Here is a 25,880-nt window from a genome sequence, read left to right as displayed (position 1 = left end):
AACTGGTTCATAGTTTTCCTCTTTTTACTTGTAAAATAAACATTTCTAAATTAAATTTGTTTTCTGATTAAATTTCGGTTTTTGTCTTTTTTGCTGCCTATTCCGTTATCTTATTTTGCCTTTTTTATAGGTTTTTATAATAATAATAATATAATAGATTGGCGCTTACACATATGTTAGTGTTTGGCCGAGCTTCTCCTCCGACTTGTGGCGTGCGCCTTGATATTGTCACACAAAGCGGAGGGACCTACAGTTTTACGCCGACTCCGAACGGCGATTGTATTTTTATGAGAAGCTGTTTTTTCATGGCAGAAATACACTCGGAGGTTTGCCATTGCCTGCCGAGGGACGACCGCTGTTAAGAAAAAACCTTTTTCTATATTTTTTGGGATGTTGCTTTGACCAGGGCTTGAACCCAGGTGCTGATGTGTGAAAGCGCGCACTGCTTACCACTACACCACAGCGGCCGGTTTTTAGGTCCTTAAAATCCGTTCTCTGGTGATAAGTCTTCAAAATGAAGTCTCTTACTCCTTAATTTTAGGGGACTTTAATTTTTAACTTTGTCACATTTGAAAACGATATATGTAAATTAGTTAGTTCTGCTATCGGCCTCATATTGCAATTTTTATTTTAGCCACTTGAAAATCGAACCCCTCGTCCAAATTAAGGCAAAACTAACCCATTATACTTATGATTTGCAAATTGCAATATTTTCACTACTACAACTGAACAACAAATCTTACTTATGTATGTGTATATTCTATCAATCAAAGTCTGATTTTCTTTTATTTATAATTTCTTTTAGGTGCATGTCAGTAAATCCCGATTGCTGAACGGAGAGGATGACAGCTGCAGTTATGGCTACCGATACGAATTGGGATCCCGGTAAATAGAAAATGAATACATATGTATACGAAATCTTAGGTATCATGCCAGGACAGGACAGCAAGATAAGCCTATATAAAATAAAGTTTGTTGTAGTAATATAAGAAAGAATAATAAATACAGTATTTTACTGATTTATTCATTGTACCTACTAACTTAGAAGGTGTGCTCCGGGCTGTTACCGTTTCGATGCTAAATAGTAATGCCTTTTAAGCAGTATCTAAATCGTTTTCGAATTTCAGTTAGGCTTCTCTGGCTCTGAAGGCCTGCAATGTAAAATAATGTCAGTAAAATTGTACATCTTTGCATTTGCACAATGTTCATACCATAAAAAAAAAAATCCACTGATTCTTAAACTAAACTCCAATGTCATTCATTTATCACATGTACGACTTTTCCTTATATGTATGTATGTATGTATCTATGAAGAACCCCATATTCTTATTGTGTGTCGAAGCGTCAAGCTGATTCTTGATTCACTTCATTTATGAAATGACCCACACCCCGCTGGCAACAACTCTATACATCCTCTGTGTTGTTGTATAAATGTTGCTATTTGAATAATATTTTTCTTTTTTTTTTGTCTTTGCTGAAACTACGTAGCGCTTTCGAAACTCATTACATCACTAAAGGAGGCGGAAAATCTCTCCAATGACCAGGAAATCGATTTCCTTAAAGCGCTACTCGAATCGAAGGAACTGAATGCGCTCGTCAATGTGCACACCAAAGTGGCCAAAGTGGGTCGAGACGATCGACTGGCGCCGGTGCTCTCCACATCCGGACAGGTAAGTTGATGCAGGTGTTCAGACATATCCATACATATAAATACTACATATCGCTCATTTACTTCAATAGTGTCGTAACTCAAAAAAGGGAAACCCGAAAAAACTGTTTTAAGGTTTTGAATTTACATATACTCCCATAGTAAAAATTAGTACTTATTTTGTTCTAGTGAGATACTGGTAATAGCTACAGCTATGAAGCGGTAGAAGAAGAGGTAGCGGTGATGTCTAAATACATAGCTCAATATTTGTATTTTTTGAGTTATGACACTATTGAAGTAAATGAGCGATATGTATACGAATGCATGTATTCATGGGAAGATGGGCTCATGTATATATGTATATGTACACTAGGGTGGCCCAAAAAAGTTTTTCTAACGGGTAAAAGAATACATAGTTTTGATAAAAAAATATATTAGAACTGCTCAAAGTCCATGAAGTTTTCCATGTATTTTATACCTATGGAATTCTTTAAAATCAATACTTTTCGATCGAGAAACTCTGTTTCTCTTCAGGAGACTTCTAATAATAAAACCCAATTGTTCATTTTACCAGTTTTTAATACAAGCGACTTTTTCTGAGTCCTCCCGTTGCATTTTTTTGCTATAAAAAATCTTGGTATTAAAAAATTGTTAAATAAACAATTGGGTATTGTGATTGAAAGTCTGCTAAAGAGACACCGAGTTTCCTGATCGAAAGAGAAACCGAATTTTCTACGAAAAATTGTTTTTTGAGGCAGTTCTAAATATGCATATTTTTTAACAAAAAAATACCGGTGTACTTTTTTCCATTTACAAAAATCATAGGGGGTAAGAACTTAGCATTTTAATTTTTTAGCATGTATTTTTTGACCACCCTTAAGTATACTCGTGGCCACACAAACATTACCACCACTTTTTCTTTTTTGATTGGTAGGATGTTGTAAATTTATAAAAAATAAAATTTGTTTGAATGTAGTTCAAACCGCCACAAAAACTATATAAATTTAAGTTTTAAACTTTGTACAAAATTTAGAAAAATTAAAAAAAAAAATTCAAACTTCTTAATACAAATTTTTTGGAAAATTTCAGGTAGGAGCCCATTTAATTTTAGTATAATAATGTTTGCAACTGTTGCTCAAAATTCTCGGTGAATTTTCAAAATTTTTTTTGCCGACAGTCTTGTGTAGTTTTTTCCATGTAAAGAATGCTTTTTGTATGGAAAAAATGCTCAACATCGTATGGAAAAAATATATTTCAAAAATCAACCAGAAATTTGAGCTATTTCAAACTCACACTTTCTTGTACTAAAATTAACTGCATACCCGAAATTTCCCTACAAAATTTTATTAAATAGTTTGAACTTTAGTAAAAATTTGATGAATTTTTCTAAATTTTGTGCAAAGTTTCAAACTTTTATTTATGTACTTATGTACATGTATGAGTTATGACACTATTGAAGTAAATGAGCGATATGTATACGAATGCATGTATTCATGGGAAGATGGGCTCATGTATATATGTATATGTACACTAGGGTGGCCCAAAAAAGTTTTTCTAACGGGTAAAAGAATACATAGTTTTGATAAAAAAATATATTAGAACTGCTCAAAGTCCATGAAGTTTTCCATGTATTTTATACCTATGGAATTCTTTAAAATCAATACTTTTCGATCGAGAAACTCTGTTTCTCTTCAGGAGACTTCTAATAATAAAACCCAATTGTTCATTTTACCAGTTTTTAATACAAGCGACTTTTTCTGAGTCCTCCCGTTGCATTTTTTTGCTATAAAAAATCTTGGTATTAAAAAATTGTTAAATAAACAATTGGGTATTGTGATTGAAAGTCTGCTAAAGAGACACCGAGTTTCCTGATCGAAAGAGAAACCGAATTTTCTACGAAAAATTGTTTTTTGAGGCAGTTCTAAATATGCATATTTTTTAACAAAAAAATACCGGTGTACTTTTTTCCATTTACAAAAATCATAGGGGGTAAGAACTTAGCATTTTAATTTTTTAGCATGTATTTTTTGACCACCCTTAAGTATACTCGTGGCCACACAAACATTACCACCACTTTTTCTTTTTTGATTGGTAGGATGTTGTAAATTTATAAAAAATAAAATTTGTTTGAATGTAGTTCAAACCGCCACAAAAACTATATAAATTTAAGTTTTAAACTTTGTACAAAATTTAGAAAAATTAAAAAAAAAAATTCAAACTTCTTAATACAAATTTTTTGGAAAATTTCAGGTAGGAGCCCATTTAATTTTAGTATAATAATGTTTGCAACTGTTGCTCAAAATTCTCGGTGAATTTTCAAAATTTTTTTTGCCGACAGTCTTGTGTAGTTTTTTCCATGTAAAGAATGCTTTTTGTATGGAAAAAATGCTCAACATCGTATGGAAAAAATATATTTCAAAAATCAACCAGAAATTTGAGCTATTTCAAACTCACACTTTCTTGTACTAAAATTAACTGCATACCCGAAATTTCCCTACAAAATTTTATTAAATAGTTTGAACTTTAGTAAAAATTTGATGAATTTTTCTAAATTTTGTGCAAAGTTTCAAACTTTTATTTATGTACTTATGTACATGTATGAGTTATGACACTATTGAAGTAAATGAGCGATATGTATACGAATGCATGTATTCATGGGAAGATGGGCTCATGTATATATGTATATGTACACTAGGGTGGCCCAAAAAAGTTTTTCTAACGGGTAAAAGAATACATAGTTTTGATAAAAAAATATATTAGAACTGCTCAAAGTCCATGAAGTTTTCCATGTATTTTATACCTATGGAATTCTTTAAAATCAATACTTTTCGATCGAGAAACTCTGTTTCTCTTCAGGAGACTTCTAATAATAAAACCCAATTGTTCATTTTACCAGTTTTTAATACAAGCGACTTTTTCTGAGTCCTCCCGTTGCATTTTTTTGCTATAAAAAATCTTGGTATTAAAAAATTGTTAAATAAACAATTGGGTATTGTGATTGAAAGTCTGCTAAAGAGACACCGAGTTTCCTGATCGAAAGAGAAACCGAATTTTCTACGAAAAATTGTTTTTTGAGGCAGTTCTAAATATGCATATTTTTTAACAAAAAAATACCGGTGTACTTTTTTCCATTTACAAAAATCATAGGGGGTAAGAACTTAGCATTTTAATTTTTTAGCATGTATTTTTTGACCACCCTTAAGTATACTCGTGGCCACACAAACATTACCACCACTTTTTCTTTTTTGATTGGTAGGATGTTGTAAATTTATAAAAAATAAAATTTGTTTGAATGTAGTTCAAACCGCCACAAAAACTATATAAATTTAAGTTTTAAACTTTGTACAAAATTTAGAAAAATTAAAAAAAAAAATTCAAACTTCTTAATACAAATTTTTTGGAAAATTTCAGGTAGGAGCCCATTTAATTTTAGTATAATAATGTTTGCAACTGTTGCTCAAAATTCTCGGTGAATTTTCAAAATTTTTTTTGCCGACAGTCTTGTGTAGTTTTTTCCATGTAAAGAATGCTTTTTGTATGGAAAAAATGCTCAACATCGTATGGAAAAAATATATTTCAAAAATCAACCAGAAATTTGAGCTATTTCAAACTCACACTTTCTTGTACTAAAATTAACTGCATACCCGAAATTTCCCTACAAAATTTTATTAAATAGTTTGAACTTTAGTAAAAATTTGATGAATTTTTCTAAATTTTGTGCAAAGTTTCAAACTTTTATTTATGTACTTATGTACATGTATGAGTTATGACACTATTGAAGTAAATGAGCGATATGTATACGAATGCATGTATTCATGGGAAGATGGGCTCATGTATATATGTATATGTACACTAGGGTGGCCCAAAAAAGTTTTTCTAACGGGTAAAAGAATACATAGTTTTGATAAAAAAATATATTAGAACTGCTCAAAGTCCATGAAGTTTTCCATGTATTTTATACCTATGGAATTCTTTAAAATCAATACTTTTCGATCGAGAAACTCTGTTTCTCTTCAGGAGACTTCTAATAATAAAACCCAATTGTTCATTTTACCAGTTTTTAATACAAGCGACTTTTTCTGAGTCCTCCCGTTGCATTTTTTTGCTATAAAAAATCTTGGTATTAAAAAATTGTTAAATAAACAATTGGGTATTGTGATTGAAAGTCTGCTAAAGAGACACCGAGTTTCCTGATCGAAAGAGAAACCGAATTTTCTACGAAAAATTGTTTTTTGAGGCAGTTCTAAATATGCATATTTTTTAACAAAAAAATACCGGTGTACTTTTTTCCATTTACAAAAATCATAGGGGGTAAGAACTTAGCATTTTAATTTTTTAGCATGTATTTTTTGACCACCCTTAAGTATACTCGTGGCCACACAAACATTACCACCACTTTTTCTTTTTTGATTGGTAGGATGTTGTAAATTTATAAAAAATAAAATTTGTTTGAATGTAGTTCAAACCGCCACAAAAACTATATAAATTTAAGTTTTAAACTTTGTACAAAATTTAGAAAAATTAAAAAAAAAAATTCAAACTTCTTAATACAAATTTTTTGGAAAATTTCAGGTAGGAGCCCATTTAATTTTAGTATAATAATGTTTGCAACTGTTGCTCAAAATTCTCGGTGAATTTTCAAAATTTTTTTTGCCGACAGTCTTGTGTAGTTTTTTCCATGTAAAGAATGCTTTTTGTATGGAAAAAATGCTCAACATCGTATGGAAAAAATATATTTCAAAAATCAACCAGAAATTTGAGCTATTTCAAACTCACACTTTCTTGTACTAAAATTAACTGCATACCCGAAATTTCCCTACAAAATTTTATTAAATAGTTTGAACTTTAGTAAAAATTTGATGAATTTTTCTAAATTTTGTGCAAAGTTTCAAACTTTTATTTATGTACTTATGTACATGTATGAGTTATGACACTATTGAAGTAAATGAGCGATATGTATACGAATGCATGTATTCATGGGAAGATGGGCTCATGTATATATGTATATGTACACTAGGGTGGCCCAAAAAAGTTTTTCTAACGGGTAAAAGAATACATAGTTTTGATAAAAAAATATATTAGAACTGCTCAAAGTCCATGAAGTTTTCCATGTATTTTATACCTATGGAATTCTTTAAAATCAATACTTTTCGATCGAGAAACTCTGTTTCTCTTCAGGAGACTTCTAATAATAAAACCCAATTGTTCATTTTACCAGTTTTTAATACAAGCGACTTTTTCTGAGTCCTCCCGTTGCATTTTTTTGCTATAAAAAATCTTGGTATTAAAAAATTGTTAAATAAACAATTGGGTATTGTGATTGAAAGTCTGCTAAAGAGACACCGAGTTTCCTGATCGAAAGAGAAACCGAATTTTCTACGAAAAATTGTTTTTTGAGGCAGTTCTAAATATGCATATTTTTTAACAAAAAAATACCGGTGTACTTTTTTCCATTTACAAAAATCATAGGGGGTAAGAACTTAGCATTTTAATTTTTTAGCATGTATTTTTTGACCACCCTTAAGTATACTCGTGGCCACACAAACATTACCACCACTTTTTCTTTTTTGATTGGTAGGATGTTGTAAATTTATAAAAAATAAAATTTGTTTGAATGTAGTTCAAACCGCCACAAAAACTATATAAATTTAAGTTTTAAACTTTGTACAAAATTTAGAAAAATTAAAAAAAAAAATTCAAACTTCTTAATACAAATTTTTTGGAAAATTTCAGGTAGGAGCCCATTTAATTTTAGTATAATAATGTTTGCAACTGTTGCTCAAAATTCTCGGTGAATTTTCAAAATTTTTTTTGCCGACAGTCTTGTGTAGTTTTTTCCATGTAAAGAATGCTTTTTGTATGGAAAAAATGCTCAACATCGTATGGAAAAAATATATTTCAAAAATCAACCAGAAATTTGAGCTATTTCAAACTCACACTTTCTTGTACTAAAATTAACTGCATACCCGAAATTTCCCTACAAAATTTTATTAAATAGTTTGAACTTTAGTAAAAATTTGATGAATTTTTCTAAATTTTGTGCAAAGTTTCAAACTTTTATTTATGTACTTATGTACATGTATGAGTTATGACACTATTGAAGTAAATGAGCGATATGTATACGAATGCATGTATTCATGGGAAGATGGGCTCATGTATATATGTATATGTACACTAGGGTGGCCCAAAAAAGTTTTTCTAACGGGTAAAAGAATACATAGTTTTGATAAAAAAATATATTAGAACTGCTCAAAGTCCATGAAGTTTTCCATGTATTTTATACCTATGGAATTCTTTAAAATCAATACTTTTCGATCGAGAAACTCTGTTTCTCTTCAGGAGACTTCTAATAATAAAACCCAATTGTTCATTTTACCAGTTTTTAATACAAGCGACTTTTTCTGAGTCCTCCCGTTGCATTTTTTTGCTATAAAAAATCTTGGTATTAAAAAATTGTTAAATAAACAATTGGGTATTGTGATTGAAAGTCTGCTAAAGAGACACCGAGTTTCCTGATCGAAAGAGAAACCGAATTTTCTACGAAAAATTGTTTTTTGAGGCAGTTCTAAATATGCATATTTTTTAACAAAAAAATACCGGTGTACTTTTTTCCATTTACAAAAATCATAGGGGGTAAGAACTTAGCATTTTAATTTTTTAGCATGTATTTTTTGACCACCCTTAAGTATACTCGTGGCCACACAAACATTACCACCACTTTTTCTTTTTTGATTGGTAGGATGTTGTAAATTTATAAAAAATAAAATTTGTTTGAATGTAGTTCAAACCGCCACAAAAACTATATAAATTTAAGTTTTAAACTTTGTACAAAATTTAGAAAAATTAAAAAAAAAAATTCAAACTTCTTAATACAAATTTTTTGGAAAATTTCAGGTAGGAGCCCATTTAATTTTAGTATAATAATGTTTGCAACTGTTGCTCAAAATTCTCGGTGAATTTTCAAAATTTTTTTTGCCGACAGTCTTGTGTAGTTTTTTCCATGTAAAGAATGCTTTTTGTATGGAAAAAATGCTCAACATCGTATGGAAAAAATATATTTCAAAAATCAACCAGAAATTTGAGCTATTTCAAACTCACACTTTCTTGTACTAAAATTAACTGCATACCCGAAATTTCCCTACAAAATTTTATTAAATAGTTTGAACTTTAGTAAAAATTTGATGAATTTTTCTAAATTTTGTGCAAAGTTTCAAACTTTTATTTATGTACTTATGTACTTTTTGTTGCGGTTTTAACTAAATATAATAAAAAGAAAATGTTTCATTCCTTTACAAAATTATACGAAATTTCTTAGAAAGAGTGGTGTTAAGGTTTCCATACGTGGCCACGAGTGTAGTTATTTGCAAAAGTGTTGGTGTTTATTTAAATTTCCTCATTGCTTTTGCTGCTGCAGATATTGTACGAAGTGCTGGAGCAGCTATCACAACGCTGCCACCTGAGCGAGGAGTGCAAAGAGGCCTTTCATTTGTTGCAAGAATCCCATTTACAGGTACAATTTGCAATTATTTACAGTTTTGAAGCAGTTTATGTATATAGATATGTATGTATATGTATGCAACCACATACACATGTTTGTTTGACTTTCTATAGAGCCTTTTGTATGCTCACGATGCCATTGCGCAGAAGGACTTCTATCCACATCTGCCGGAAATACCGATTGAAATGGACGAAGATGAGGAAACAATTAAAATTGTGCAGCTGGTGAAAAGCAATGAGCCATTGGTAAGTACATTGTTGATTTTATTGGGTCAATTTTATACCACAAAAATTATGGAAAACGAAAACGCTGTTAGTCATCTCAAACACACGTCACGGCAAAAAGGCAAGAAACCCATCAAGACCAGCTTAATCATCGTTATATTTATTCTAATGTATCACAGTTTGATATCATTATCGTCAAGACTACTATTGACGCAGTCATTTTTTTCTTTTTCGTTGCGTAGTTGCGCACAAACACTTTCAAAAACAATAACAGTCACAAACATAAACTACTTGCAATATACATACTTAAATAGTTAGTAAATTCCTGAGAAAAAAGTATATACTCACAACTAGCTTTGCTTACAATCAATCACCTCATGCTTTTTTGTTTTATCGATTTTTTTTAATATTTTATTTATTTTTAGACAAAACTAACTATACGCTTTCAATTAATAATTGATTTGACTCATTTGTAGCAATTTTTAGAACTTGATTAGATTTTGTGCCAAAACAAACGGTTTATATATAAATATTTACTTACGATATACATTCATTTTTCTTTCGTATATAGTCTCATTTAATGCTTGAAAGTAGAAACTAAACCCATACTAGTTTAAATCTTAAAACTGGAAAAAATTGTATCACCTAAAAATTGGGCATACAAAGTTGGTTGTTTAAAAACTGGACATAATTTTTTTATCATAAACATTTTTGCTTCATTTACAATTGGAATAGTTTTTTGGCCACTAAAAACAGATAACAATTTATTTCGTCATTCATTTACTAGACATGGAAATACAGTTTTGGTGCCTTTAAAAGTGGACATAATTTGTTCGTCACTAAAAACTGGGAAAATTTGTTTCCTCATTCATAATTTGCACATCCTTTTTTTGGCCACTAAAAACTGGAAATAATTTTTAGTGTACCTGCAATTACTGTCACTGTGTGCGTGCGAACAAGTCGTGTATGTAAACGCGAATACGACGCGCAGTCGCACGCCGGTCAGCTGTGCCCTACAGATTTCTTGCCTTTCCCTGCCCATCGTATATCTTGGATGGCAGTGATGTCAAAAGGTACGCACTTTCTTCTGTTGGATTGGCTACTTTTTCGACACTGTGCGACAGAGCTATTGAGCAGTAACCGAATAAATAAGAGAGAGAATCTTCATATTAAATAACAGTTAGGCTGCGATAAAGGCACCGTTCTTCAACCACTGGCACGGACGTACACTTGTACTGGGTTCCGGGGCACACCAGCATTACGGGCAACAAGAAAGCCAGCTGGATTACGTGCAGAGCATATGATAACAAGATGCCTGAATTATTTCGCCCAAAGGTGATACGGGTTTCGGGACACAGCGACACAGAGGGAAATTATAAGGAAGACGAACAGGCATGATTTGGCATAAGACTCAAATATTTGTGAGGATATAAATGACGAAATAGGAATACTCTTACAAACTTGTAAGCTACTTTTCTCGGTGAGGCTTGCTAAAGTAGCGAGCGGCAGGTGGCTTGACGAAATCACCTTAAAAACTGCCAAAGAATTGTGGCCGGTGCTCAGCGCTAAACACACTGACCTAGACTCAGAAAAAATCCAACAAAATATATTTCTCTCAGCGCATGATTTGGTAACTATAACGAAATCTTGAAGGACCATAGATGCGAGGAAATCAGAGATCTTCTAATAATTATGCAAAGTTCAAAATGATTTTAGGAGGGATTGGGAGTTGCTGACCTCACATGAAGCATCACAATGGGCCCTGGGCATAAGTGTGTCTTATAGATGACCGCGACAACCAAACCTAACTTAATGTGGTCGTAGTTATCAGTTAGTGGCTAGTCGCTTAGCCCAAGTAAAGAAAGTAAAATAGTCAACGAATAATTAGTCATAAAACACTGAAGAGTAAAAAGTGAATATATTATATTTATTGTTTATTTTCATTCATACGCTATATAGTAGTACCTTTCAACAAAGTCCATTCCGTATGTTCAGTTGAAAGAAAAATATGTGCAGTTTTCAAATCGCCAGAAATTTATCTTCAGTGTTTCAATAACCATAAATTATTCTAAATATTTAAATGGAAAAGAGTGTGTCCAGTACTGAGGTAACCAAACATGTACATACATGTTTTTACTTTCAAGCTTTCTTTTGTTATTCACCCATCAATTTGTCATTATCTACACTCTCTCTCGCAGCTTAACCCTGTACAGTTCTATATTTTTCAATCTTTAATTCCCTCTCTGTCTTGTAGCATATACACATCCTTTTTCCATGGTGCTTAATTTTCTTAACAATTTTATAAATATTTAGAGAAACAATAAAACTATCCACTCACTCATTTTTCCTTAGCCAAAGAAACTTTTTTATGAAAATGAATTCACCACACTTTTCATCATGACCTTTTATTGACTTGTAAAAAATTTAAATATGTGTTATTTGCATATATGTATGTAGGTATGTACATACTTTTTCCAGTTAATATACTGCCACCATTCTAATTTGCTAGTGTAAAATGCTCATCAAAAATTGTTTAATATTCTTTATGTATTTACAATATCTGCATAAGTGCATATTGTAAAAAACCTGCAAAAAATCGCAATTTTTTATTATCAAAATTTGTACTTCGTGTATTTCACACACACTTTCTCTCTCACTTCAAACCACAGTCCGGAGCACAAAGTGCGGAACCGATTGTTGTAAGTAAATGTCCTTTAAGCAAAAAATGTGTATATGTAATTTAATATTCATACGTACACGCATACATACATATCGATGTTTGTTCTTGCTAATTTTCGCTGTATTTTATAATTATTACATATACATACATACATACTTATTAAATGATATGTAGGTGTACATACTTTGTAACCTTATATGCACCACCAACAATGACACTTCATATGAGTACTGGCATTAGTGTTTTTTTCCTTATTTAAGTAATTTTTCTTCACACAAAAACAAAAATACATACCTACAAAACACATGTAAATATACTTATGTACATACATATGTATTTATGTACATATAAAGATGGAAATATTTCCATCATAAGTGCCTACAGATAATTAGGTATATAAAATTCAGAAAAGAATGAACCAAATGAAAATAGTTTCGGAGCTCTTCTCTTCAAATACACAATCGAAATGCTTAAAAATCCAAACCAATATGAGACCAAAAACTTCGGGAATGTTTTCACAAGAATGAAAGTGAGAACAAAACTGTCGACAACGTTCTCAGTGGGTATTAGAACAAAACCCTGTGCAACGTTCCAAATAGAAACAGATACGAACAATACTCCGGGAACATTTCTAAGAGCACAAAAAGTCTCCGGATAGTTTTGGCCAAGGCATAACAAGGTAGAAGTGATTTCGACATTTCTCTCTTTTGAACTGCGACTGAAATGTCAACTCTTAACCCTATACTATTCAAATTTTTTTTTTTTTAATAAAAATTTTCAATTGTGAGCTGTGCGACTGATTTTAAATACATAATAAAATGAAAAGGAATTACGAGTGGTGCGTTGTGTTTGTCAAAAGCCTGGACAACAAACTTGTGCGTTATTTTAAACCTTCAAATTGTCAAGAGAAGCGACAACGGTGGGCAAATTGCTGCGATGTTTCATTAGGAGACTCTTCACGTGTGGACGTGACTTTATTTGTTGTCTATCGCAGCCGAGTATTTCTAAGTGGACGCGTTTGGTCCCAGGTGCAGGATTTATCATACCGAATATGAAAAGAAAATCTCCCTTTCATATACATATGTACATGGATAGGCCAAATTTCAAAGAATTTCAAATTTCTGATAAAACCTAAACCAGTATTCTTTGTGGACATAAAGAAACTGAAGGTAATTTTTAATAAATTTAATGGAAACGAAATTTCGAATAACAAAAATTTAATAGCTAAATTATTGAAGTTAAGATCTGATGTAAATTTAGAAGAATCAAACTTTTTTTAATGTCTAATATACTTTAGAATTAAGTATTTGAATAAAAAAATAAATGCTCAAAAACATTGGGATAGTAAAAGCAAGAAAATTGTTAAAACGATTTTATAAATGAGTGCGTTTCATTTAGTGTGTAATTTTGTGTAAGAATGCATTTCCACATTTACATTAAACAGAAAATTCAATAAATAAAATGAAGCTGATTCTAATGAGATCTTAAATATATTCATATTTACAAAAACTTTCATTTCAAAGATGTTGAGTTCTATCAAATATGGTAAATGCATAACAAAAGGTTAATTTCTTTGTTTACATTTTTTGACATTACAGTCAGGTATGAGAGAGCTCGACTGAATTGTCACTTCTACCTTGTTGAACATGCCTTGGTTTTGGCAAAGAACAATTTGGGAACTAAAGTCTAAGGACCTTTCGGACAGAGAATGAATCGAAAACAAATCTTCTCTGAATTATTCGCGAGGAATGGAGGCGAGAAAAATGTATTTCACAAAACCTTCATTAATTTGAAATATTTGAATATTAAAATTAATAAAAAAAAAGAACTGAAAGATAATTATGTACATTAGGTCAACGAAATACTTAAGACACGAACTGATTCCCTGATGTCGTACGCTGATGACTGCTAGATCTTGGTGTCAGGGAATGGAATTGATTACCTCTGCTCAAAAGTAAACGGCTATCTCTCCAGCTTTTCTCGCTTCTTCGATGCAAGGAGCCTAACACTCTCCCTCAACGGCGACCCTCTTCACCACCTAGACGAAGGTGGTAAGGCTAGAATTAGGCATTCACGTCGATGGCACACCAATACCGACAGTAAATAACCCGAAAATTTTAGGGGTCACCTTTGATAGCCTGCTCTCCTTCTCCACGCACACAATCGCAGTTGTCAGCAAAGTACAGAGCCGCAACAAGGTCCGCAAGTCGCTTGCCGGCAGCACCTGGGGCAAAGACAACGAAACATAGCTTGCAACATACAACGCAATTGGCCGGCCGGTTCTAAATTATGCAGCACCAGTTTGGTCGCCGGGGACTAGTTGGACGCAGTGGACGAAGCTACAGACTTGTCAGAACGCCGCACTCCGGACAGTGACTGGGTGCCTTCTAATGTCGCCTGAGCACCACCTACACAGCGAGGCCCAAGTGTCCCCCGTAAGCAGTTTCTGGTGGGCTGCCCCAGAAGTGAACAATCCAACAGACCACTGCTAGAGGAGAGGCCTCCGCCCAGGCACGTCAGGGGGCACCTATTCGTGTGCAACGACGCAGTCCAGAAATACGTAGATCAACCACTGGACCCGACGACGTACAGACGAGCGATCAAGGACATTCATAAGAAATCGGTCGCTACCTACCACGACTCCCGGCCTATGAATGCCGTGATCGGAGCCCAATCACCACCTGCATAAGTGACGGAGCTTCAACTGCCAAGAGAGACCCGCGTTACCCTGGCTCAGTTATGGTCTGGATATTGTAGTCGCCTCAACAGCTACCTGTACAGACTCGACCAAAATATCCGCAATGAGTGCCCGGCATGTGGAGACTACCCACACGACACCAACCACCTCTTTACATGCCAGCTCAATCCTACTCAACTGACACCCCTCTCCCTTTGCTCCGACCACACAAAATGTAACAGTCATTTGTTAATCGATGGCAGTTGACGGGAGAAGTATCGCATTTGCAGTCACTGACTTTTCAAACTGCCCTCGTATTTCGAACCATTTTCTTTTATTTTAATGTATGAATATTTCGCTTTTGACATAATGCTGCATGTACTCCATTTCATCAGCGTTGAAATTAAGAAACAAGCACTATTTTACTTAAGTTTAATTAAAGTAATGTGTTTTACATATTTACCTTATGTGTTGCAAATAGTATTGGAGAACAAAAGTTTGATATTTTTCAAATTAAAATTTATGCCAAAAATCTTAACAGTTCTTATTCACAACAACACGAAAACCCGAAGAACAAAAACAAAGAAACACCATTTTCGTTGTCGTAATTTGTGTATCTTAGTTTGAAAATTTACACAAATTAACTGTTTTCTTACCACAGTGCATCGCTAGATTCGTTTTATAAATACTAAAATATTAAATGAAAAGTGTTAAATACTAATACATTTGTGTATTGTATTTATTATCAAAATTAAATTTTAGGGCGCCACAATCAAAACGGATGAAGAAACTGGCAAAATAATTATTGCGCGTATCATGCATGGCGGTGCTGCCGATCGTTCTGGACTGATACACGTTGGCGATGAGGTGATCGAGGTGAATGGCATTAATGTGGAAGGCAAAACACCAGGGGATGTGCTGAGTATTTTGGTGTGCAAAAATGTGAAGATTATTGTTTTTTCGCACAAAATTAATAAATTATTTTTTACACTGTCAAATCATAGCAAAATTCCGAAGGTACGATCACTTTCAAGTTGGTGCCGTCAGATGGCAAGGGTGGCCAGCGCGAGTCTAAGGTGCGTGTGCGCGCGCACTTTGACTACAATCCAGACACGGATCCTTATATACCTTGCAAGGAGGCCGGACTGGCGTTTCAACGTGGCGATATTTTGCATATTGTATCGCAGGTAAACCTTGAGTGATCGTGTGTACATTAGGGTGGTCAAAAAAAAAATTTAAAATATTAAGCTCGCACCCGCTAGGAATTTTGTAAATCCATATATAGAATGTCTGCATTTTTTTGTAAAAAAAATATATATATATTTAGAAATGCCTCAAAGCCCATGAAGTTTTCCATGTAAAAACACTTTTTCGAAAAAATGGTACCCAATTCTGGAAAATTAATATTTGTCGTTATTATTTAAAAATGGCTAAATAAACAATTGGGCGTTATTACTGGAGTAGTCCGATCGAAAAATATTGGACCTCATTTATTAAAAGTGAGCTTAAGCTCCGACTAAATTTTCAGTACGAATTCTTGAGCTTGAGCTCATTCCATTAGTGCAAAAATTGAGTATGAGCTTAAGCTCACTTTTTATGCTGAAGCCCATTGATTTTGAATAATTCTATACCATTTCTACGAAAAAGTATTATTTCCTCATATAAAATACCTGGAAAACTTCATGGGCTTTGAGGCAGTCATAAATATATATATATTTTTTTTAACAAAAAACTACGCACATTCTCTATCCCATTTAGCAAAAAATCCTAGGGTGTGAGCACATTTTAAACATTCCCCCCCCCCGCATATATTTTTGGACCACCCTAGTGAACATATGTACATAAATGGTCAATTACCTAGACAACATTGCCTTTTAATTATTAAGTTATTGCATTTTTTTAATTTTCATCAACATGTATTCTATTGCAGGACGATGCTTATTGGTGGCAAGCTCGCAAAGAGTCTGAACGCACTGCCCGCGCTGGTCTGATACCCAGTCGCGCGCTGCAAGAGCGGCGTATTATGCATGAACGTTCACAATTGGAGGCGAATGATGCCGACTCAAAGAGTGAGTTTGTAAATCAAGATTTTATTGCATTGTATATTAGGATGGTCCTCAAAAATATCAACATCACAGGACAACCATTAAATTTTTTTCTGCGTATAAAATAAAAAAGTCACTAAGTAAAACATTGTGAAAATAGGGCTTGCTCCAGGGTTTTTAAAAATTTAATTTTCCGACCGCAAAAATTCGACAAAGTTTTGACTTTGACCACCTACAATGCAGCTAGTTTATGAATTTATATGAATAAGCTTCAATGATCAATATATAAAATTTTTTAGATTTCAAGTAAAAATTTTGTCGAATTTTTGCGATATTAAAAACGATTTAAAATTTTTAATGCCTATGCAGCAACCTCTCAAAATTTGTTGAAAATTTTGAAAATTTCGACCTGGGTTCGCCCTAATTTCCATACACATAAACTAATTAATTAAACTGCATTTTATGGATTTATTCATTTTAAAGCAAATTTTTACTAAATGTTCAAAATAATTATAACTATGTTTGCTTTGCATGTCTATGTGTGCGTGTGTATCCGCATTTCACTTACCGCCATTTTCCCTCATCATCAACGCCTGCATCATCACTCACCATTGATTTGGCTTCTGAATTTCAATAAAATAAAATAAAAAATTGAATACCAAAACTAACGCATCAACTTCAAATAACTTTGCATCAGAGGGCTCTTGCGCTTCCATATGCACCACCCCGCCCGGTACACCCATATTGCATACTAGCAGTAGCACCACCTCATGTCGCCAGCCTAAAACTAAAAAGATTATGTACGATTTGACAGAAAACGATGACTTTGATCGTGAAATGATCGCCACATATGAAGAGGTATCCAAATTATATCCACGTCCGGGCGTTTACCGTCCTGTAGTGTTGATCGGCGCACCAGGCGTTGGTCGCAACGAGCTGAGGCGTCGCTTAGTGGCGCGTGATCCGGAAAAGTTTCGCAGCCCAGTGCCATGTAATTATAATTTGCCAGAAAGCCATTAAATACTGATATTCCCTAATCTATCCGTTTGTTCTTTTTTTTTCAGATACTACACGTCCGATACGTACCGGCGAGGTAGCTGGTCGCGAATATATATTTGTGGCTCGCGAAAAGATGGAAGCGGATATAGCTGCGGGCAAATTTATCGAGCATGGCGAATATAAGGGCCACTTATATGGCACCTCTGGTGAAAGTGTGAAATCGATTGTGAATGCCGGCTGTGTCTGTGTGCTGAGTCCACACTATCAAGCTATCAAGGCATTACGCACCGTACAAACGAAGCCCTTCATTATCCATATAAAACCACCGGAATTCGATGTCTTGAAGAAGACACGCACTGAGGCGAGAGCCAAGTCGACGTTTGATGAGAGCAATGCTCGAGGTTTTACGGTAAGCCAGCACAATGCAGTCATGAAAGGATGATCAGGGCCCCAATCGCCGCAACCATGATCGAAAGGTTACTCGTTTCGATTGAAATTAAATGAATGACAGCTGTTTTCTTTCCATATGTAAATTTAGAAATTTTACTCTCAAAATGAAATTTCGAAACGCGGGTGCCATTATTGAAATTCTGTCCCCAAGCAATCGCTTATTAAATTCGCCATTCATACTACAAATAACAGGGGGGAAGCAAATTAACCTTAGTATCGGGTTTCGATATAAATTTTTTTTTTCAATACCTACTCATTACTTGGTTCAAAAACATCGATACCAAAATTACTTGGTATTGAAGGAAAAGTATCGAGTATGTACTTGTATTTACTCGTATCATTTCATTCCGATTTGGTGATTATCAGATACATCCATATATAGTAGTTTTTGAGACTCAATTCTCCCAAAAAGTTCTTGCTAGACTCTTTCCAATTTGAGAACTCAGATATTTCCTCTCGGTTGATTTTGAAGTCTTATACTTGGACTACAATGAACAGTATGTAGTCTGAAGGCAGTTTTCTGTACTCTATGGTGCAACATTACTTCGCTCAATTTAGTCCTCTGATAGAGGATACTTGGAAACTTACCTCTGACATTTTTTACTACATATATAGGCCATGCACGTACCACTGAGAGCGAATACCGTTGCCAGAGAAAATTTGTATGCCTCTAGAGAAGATTTGACACTACCATACACCTCTCTGCTCGGGTCCAGTTTTGTTTGCAGTTTGCAATTGAAGCAGCTTTGATACTTTAATACTTTACTACTTTCTGAGTGCTAAAGGACTCCTAACAAAAGTCGTTAATCGAATTGAGATTCAACTGCTATATCAAATCCTTAGTTTCTCGTCCTTACTTAAAACAGCGTAGTGACAATAGTCTCATCTTAAGGCCTTTAGTTTTTATAAGAATTAATAACTACTCTCCAAAGAAACAAAAATGTCAGAAGGACGTTTCTATATCAAAGAGACGATATGTATGTCCCTTTATGTATAAATGAGCTTGAAACATACGGCTTGTATTCGCATAAGGGCTAGCTTTTAAGCTATTTTAGAAAAAATGCATCCTATCTTCTATCTTCAGCGGTAAACAGATTTTAATTGAATTAATAATAAACATTATTTTTCAGTGAAACTCCCATTTATATTTTGTATGTGCTTTTTTATTTAGTTGAAATACAAGTCAAATCGTTGTATTTTTATAATTTAGGACGAAGAATTCAACGATATGATCAAATCAGCTGAACGCATTGATTTCCTCTACGGCCACTTCTTCGATGAAGTCATCGTGAATGGCGAACTATTGACGGCCTTCGAACAGCTAATGAACACAGTGCAACGCATAGAGAATGAGCCACTGTGGGCACCCGCTGCGTGGGTACAATAGAATGGCTGACTGGCTGTGCAACAAAGCGCGAAACAACCAGAAAAAAGACAAACACTGCTGATGAATAAAAAAAAATAATAATGTTAAAAATGCCAAAAACTAGTAAAAACAAAAGGAGTACATACATATGTAGCTACTTAGAAACACTCATTCATACATACAAACTTACAAACAAACAAAACTTATTTTTAAAACTAAGTAAGGGCGTATGTGAATCGGTAACAAAGTTCTATGGGGAAAGGTGCTGAATAAAATTTTTACTATGGTGAGACAGTTTTGCCAATCTGCTCTGTGAAATGAAATCTTTCTCGACAGCAGTAAATTTTTGATAACCGCAGATTTATGCGGTATAAAATATTACAAATTGAAATGAAATTAATATTTTAAGAAAACAGCTACCATTGTTGATTGCAATTCATCAATTTAAGCTTTTATTTACACACATCAACAATCTTTGCTATTGTCAAAATTTTCTATGCATTTGTTAAAAATACACTAGCCTCATAAGCTACTGAAATTTTATTCACCTCAAAAAGTCAGTACCAATTTGTACTGGAACCTGCAAATTTTTACAGGAAAAGTATATGATAACCCAAAAAATTTGCAAGAGAGCACTGAATCGAGAGCGTAGTAACACGGGAGAGCTGAAAATTTTTGCTAGAGAATTTTTTACTAGCAGAAATTAGCTAGCAGAAGAACAACAAGAAATGTCAAAATCCGCCATTTGTTGACTTGGTTACAAGTAAGCAAAATTAAAATGACTGGAAATCAGAATATGGATGATGTACAGGACTGTGTAAGTGCTTGTATGTATGTATAGCAAAGAGTGCAACAACTGTTCACTTGCAAGTTTTTACCAGTTTTGTGTTCAATGACTTTTTCTGCTGGTTTTCTCTTCTTCTCAATTTTACGCTATATTTTGATTTTACGCTCTCGCTGCAATTATTTACTGGAAAAGTTACTATACACACCTTTTGTTACCGATTCACACACGCTCTAAATAAAGAAAAAATGAAGATAAGTAATGAATTTGACAATGTAAACACCAAGAAATTTATTGTTAAAGATTTTTGTTTTCGAATTTAGGAGTAAGCGAAAAATAAGTGAAAATTGTTGGTTTTCGAGTTTGGGTAGTGAGATTTAAAACTGATAACTTGTTAAAGAAAGAAAAGTAGCTGTTAACTACTTATTGCATACCACATATGTACATGAATACATATATGAAAAACTTATGTACATACTTGCATACAATACTTATATAAATATGTATATTCCAATATGAAATTACTGATGTACAATATTTTGTAGTAAAGTGTTCTCCTTGACAGTTAATAAAATACCCGAACTCATTTTTTACGGTATCAAAAGAAACAGAAATACATATAAACTCCAAAAAAAAAACAACTACATCCTTAGAAACAAACTTGCCAACTGCATAGAATTTTGCGACTTCTAACAAACCGAAGAAGAACAATATTGCCAGATACAAAAATCATAACACAAACTTCATACAAAATATACTACCGATTTTGAGGATTTTCGCTGAATTTTTCGTCGATGTAGTTAAAAAAAATTCTAAATCTGCAAAGAAGAAAGTGGGAATTTAAAATAAAATTTATAGAATTTATGTAAAAATGGGAATTTATTTGACGCTAAAATATATAAATTTTTAAAAGTTAATTTATAAATTTAAGCACTTTTGCCATTGTCTAGAAATATCACATTTCTTAAATGACGTGCTAATTTAACATTTTGCTAAACCTAAATCTTTCCACTTATTATATGTATTAAAATGTATGTATTAGCTTTATTCTGTTAACTGTTGAAATATTTAGCTATAATTTTTAACTGCCGCTATCGATTTTTAATATTGAAATGAACTAACAGTGCAATGTATGAAGCCATCAAGAAAAAATTATTTTCATTTAATTATACCTTTTAAAATTTGAATATTTTCTAAAAACCACGCTTTTCGTTTTTCCATTTGTTAATTTTTTTTATTATTAAAAACACTTAAAACATGAAAAAATTAACATATTTCTTCATGGTGAAATTATACCAGGTGTGTATTTAGAGCAAGAACAAAAATTTAACACTTTATTTATTATTAAAAAATTTACCATTAAAAATTTCAATAAGATAGACGAATGTCGAGAAAATAAAGCGGGGAAGCTGTTTATAATTTCACCATGATATTTCTTTTCTTGTTTATTCAATAACATAAAAAGTACCTTTTGCATGCAAGCGATAACAATGAAAAGAAAACAATAATGAAAAATTTGAAAATTCAAAAATTTGTGTATGTATTACCTAAAAATATTAAGCAAATAAATGTAATTGAATAAATAAATAATTAAATTTTCAATATAACAGAATTGTCCAAGGAAATAAAAAACTAAAAATATATATTTATAATATATAAAATAAAATTAAATGAATATAAATACTGTAATTATGTATTGTACTTAAAATTCAAAATGCATATTCTTACATTTTATTGTAATTAAATGTTATCAATACGAAAATGTTGAAATAAAAATAATTAATAAAATACAAAAAAAAACACACAAAACTTTAATAGAATTGCAGAAAAATTTCAGTGCATAGTTAATTTTGTACATTAGGATGCCACAACAAAAAAGTCGACGGCGCACACTGTGCCTTTTTTCAATTTTAGCGTGCCAAAAGACCAAAATAAAATGATTTCAGATGGCCGTGATTTTTGACATTTTGGCTGACAAATATCCGGCTAGTAAGTCCATCTAATAAATTCATAAGAAAAAATAACAACAACAAAAATAGTCGGCGCCTTTTATGCCTCNGTTTTTTTTTTTTTTTTTTTTTTTTTTCCTTTATTCATTGGGTATACGTATACAATAATACATATGCATTTTAAGAAACGAACATAACATTTTCTCACCCTTTGCATTTAATTTAGAATCGAGCACGAAAAGAGAAAGGGGCACTCAAAAGGCAGCAATTTTTGGTAGAAACGAAATCACCATAAGATTAAGACAAGTAATTTTTAGCAAAAAAAAACCGACTTCAACTCTCATATAAAAAAAAAAATATATATATATATATCTCATGATCCACTAATCGGATCTTAACCAGATTAGTATGGGACCACCTCTGAGACACTACCTTTCCGATGCAAAAAGAATTATCGAAATCGGTTGACGTGGTCCAAAGTTATGCGGTAACATACATAAAAAAAAAAAAAATAATAATATTCCGACGAACTGATAACCTCCTCCTTTTTTGGAAGTCGGTTAATAAAGATGACGATGTGGTGTTATTAAAGAGAAACTTATATCCATATCTCTGTCACGAGCAGTTAAAAAGTTGACAAGACGAATCAAATCGCAAATAAAAATTATTTTTAACCGACTTCCAAAAAAGGAGGTTATCAGTTCGTCGGAATATTTTATTTTATTTTTTTTATGTATGTTACCGCATAACTTTGGACCGCGTCAACCGATTTCGATAATTTTGCAACGGAAAGGTAGCGTCTCAGAGGTGGTCCCATACTAATTTGGTTTAGATCCGCTCATTGAATCATGAAATATATAGATATATATATTTTTTTTAAGTCGGTTTTTTTTTTTTGCTAAAAATTACTTGTTTTTTTTTCAACTTGGCCCAAGAGAAATCTGAAATGTGCTACTCTTCGACGCGAATAATGAAATGTGCTACTCTTCGTAGGGACCGACGATATGTACGATGGATCCTAGGGCCTAGGCTATAAACTTCTGTTATAAAACTGTTCGTATACGCATGTCTTCTTTTGCAATTTAAAGTCGAAGTTAAAGGTCCCTCATGCTGAAATATGCAACGTCTACATAGATATAAAGGAGGTGGATGCTCGGATAATCTAGGAAAGTATTGCGGAGCGACAGGATTTTTAGCAACTTCACACTTGCACCCTCTTATAATAAAAAATTCGAATTAAAAGTTTTGATATTTTCGATTTTATTTTATTTTTTTGTTATTTTTAATTTTTGTACAAAATTTGAAACTTTATTATATTTAATTTTTGTTAGATAATGAGCTACATATAAGTACTTTTGAGTTAAAGGTTGTGAAATGGGCAACCACTATTTCGAAGGGAGAGCTTTTTTTGTGCAATTATCTGTTAATGATTAACAACGATAAAAGAAAAATACAAGAGTTATCAAGAGTTTGTTTTATCGCGATTGGATATATCGATTCTGCTTGCTTTTTAAACAGTTAAGAGTGATGATGTTTTCTTTCCATTTTTGTTTTTTATTTAGTCATAAAATTTTTTATTTAATAATAAAAGTCATTACAATTTTTGTAAATATTATTGACATCTCAATGACTTTAAAACCGCGTACGAATGATGGTGTTTTCTTCCCATAATCGATATTATCAATCGCGAGAAAACGAATAAAATCTAAAAAAGCGAGTTTCGAAAAAGTTATGAAACTTGTATTTTTGTTTTATCGTTGAGAGGCATAAACAGATACTTGCACAAAAAAAGCTCGACCTTCAAAAAAATGGTGGCCCACTTCACAAATTTTTACTCTTTTATAAATAAACAAGCAGTTTTTATGAATATATGGAGTTTAAGTACAAAACTAATTATTTGTTATTGAAGTAATAAAAAACGCCTAGAAGGCTCTAATTTCCATTAAAATGCAATGCTTTCTTAATAAGGCCAGTCAACAAAAACTGAAAATTTTAATAAAAAAAATTATTCAATTTCGTTAGTAACGATAGTGTAAAGTGAAACTAACGAAAATATCGACAACTCTACACTTCTGTGCGTCGAATAGATAACCTCCGCCTTTTTTAAAGTCGTTATTAATCGAATATAATAATAATATAGTTAATTAATAAAACGGAATTTTTCAGAAATGAAAACGGTAAATTTTATTAATACCCGTGAATGCGACTAGTATAAAAAGTTCAGTTTCGCCCGATCTTAGATTTCTTTGGTTGTTACGAATATTTTTCTTTGAGATAACAAACAATAAACTATTGCGGACAAAATGCTCTCTTATCTTTTTTTTACTCAAATGCGTACTCACATACTTATGTATATATATATATATATGTATATGTGTGTGTAGTATCATACATATATAAATCCATATACTAACTGATCCCAGAATGTACATACATATATGTATATATCGTGAGATCTTTCAATAGCGATAATTCTGTCTAGCGTTTAACAATAAACGCTCACCTATGTATACAAGTATGAATGTAGCTCAGCAAGTATCAAAAAATAAATAGAGAGCATTGAGACAAAAATAAGAAGACATTTACGCTAGCTAGCACCGCAATCAGGCCTGCCAACTTCGCGCAAACCGTGCAATGTGTGGCCCTATTTTATTTCAAACACTTAATGTTTCACTTTTGAAAAATATTTAGTAATATTTCAATACATATTTGTTAAATCCTTCGCGTTGTACTAATTTTTCGTCAACTAAAATTTGCTAGTCTCTAAAATTTATACAACTGGTTTATCTTATTTTGGCATTGCACTTTTTTTTAGGATTGTGGTTCTATTTTTATTGCTAAATGGGAAGGAAATAGGGATGCAAATTTTCAGGATTAACATCGGCAACATCGATAACGAAATAAATTGGCTGAAAAACATCGATACATGGATATTTTCCGACGTTTTACAATTTGTTAAATTTGTAAACTAAAAATTCACACCAGCGTAATCTCGCTGGGGTCCAAACTTAGAAGGACTGATTTCATTGACAATGTATTTGTCGCAGACGGGTGTTCGGTCTCTTTCTAAATGTTAAGTGAGTATTCTCAAAACTGGGCTCCAAATAATGAATAATGTAATGCCGAAATTCCGCTAGGCATTGAAATGACGAAAAAGTTTTGCCTTTTGAAAAATGTCACGTGGAAATGAATTGAATTGCAATTTTTCTAAAGGTCATGGCACAGATATTTTTTAATGCCCCCACTTCACCATTATAATTTGTGTCATTTAATGCCTAGTGGAAATACGGCATAAGAATTCAGGATCAAATAAAAAAAAACTATTAGAAAAACAAAGGATAAGTTGAATTAAGTGCAGGTCTGAGTCACACTAAATTCAATACTTAAAACATCGATGCATCGTCAGTTCAAAGATATTAGAAAATTGTTAGCATCGATTCCTTTAAAGGAAATGAATAGTTTTATTTCGCTTAAAAAGAGTGACACCTTTCTTGGCATGCTTGTTTATTTTTGGGTCTTTTTTATTCCCAATATGGCACCTCATAGCTCAAGATAGTTGG

At 32.6% G+C, this 25,880-nt stretch overlaps 1 protein-coding gene across 10 annotated transcripts in view; it reads left to right on the top strand.

Annotated features, from left to right (window-relative positions):
* Positions 1-19,743, top strand: part of metro (membrane palmitoylated protein 7-like protein metro) — a 43,878-nt gene extending 24,135 nt beyond the window's left edge. For 8 of the 10 annotated variants that reach the window (XM_017626328.1, XM_017626320.1, XM_017626307.1 and 5 more), the window contains 10 exons: positions 806-885; positions 1,489-1,670; positions 9,063-9,158; positions 9,260-9,391; positions 15,490-15,657; positions 15,732-15,914; positions 16,658-16,796; positions 17,470-17,763; positions 17,837-18,180; positions 19,432-19,743. In XM_017626328.1, coding sequence (XP_017481817.1) covers positions 843-885; positions 1,489-1,670; positions 9,063-9,158; positions 9,260-9,391; positions 15,490-15,657; positions 15,732-15,914; positions 16,658-16,796; positions 17,470-17,763; positions 17,837-18,180; positions 19,432-19,608 — 1,758 coding nt within the window. In that variant the 5' untranslated portion in view covers positions 806-842 and the 3' untranslated portion in view covers positions 19,609-19,743. Of the gene's footprint in view, positions 1-805; positions 886-1,488; positions 1,671-9,062; positions 9,159-9,259; positions 9,392-12,039; positions 12,070-15,489; positions 15,658-15,731; positions 15,915-16,657; positions 16,797-17,469; positions 17,764-17,836; positions 18,181-19,431 lie in introns of all 10 variants that reach the window. The other 2 variants (XM_017626352.1, XM_017626344.1) reach the window with 2 other exon arrangements.
* The last annotated feature ends 6,137 nt before the right edge of the window (positions 19,744-25,880 follow it).

Source organism: Rhagoletis zephyria, unplaced genomic scaffold (assembly GCF_001687245.7).
Source record: "Rhagoletis zephyria isolate East Lansing unplaced genomic scaffold, Rhagoletis_zephyria_1.1 Rzeph_scaffold_00064, whole genome shotgun sequence".
Taxonomy (NCBI): Eukaryota; Metazoa; Arthropoda; class Insecta; order Diptera; family Tephritidae; genus Rhagoletis; species Rhagoletis zephyria.
This window is presented reverse-complemented; position numbering and strand designations above follow the sequence as displayed.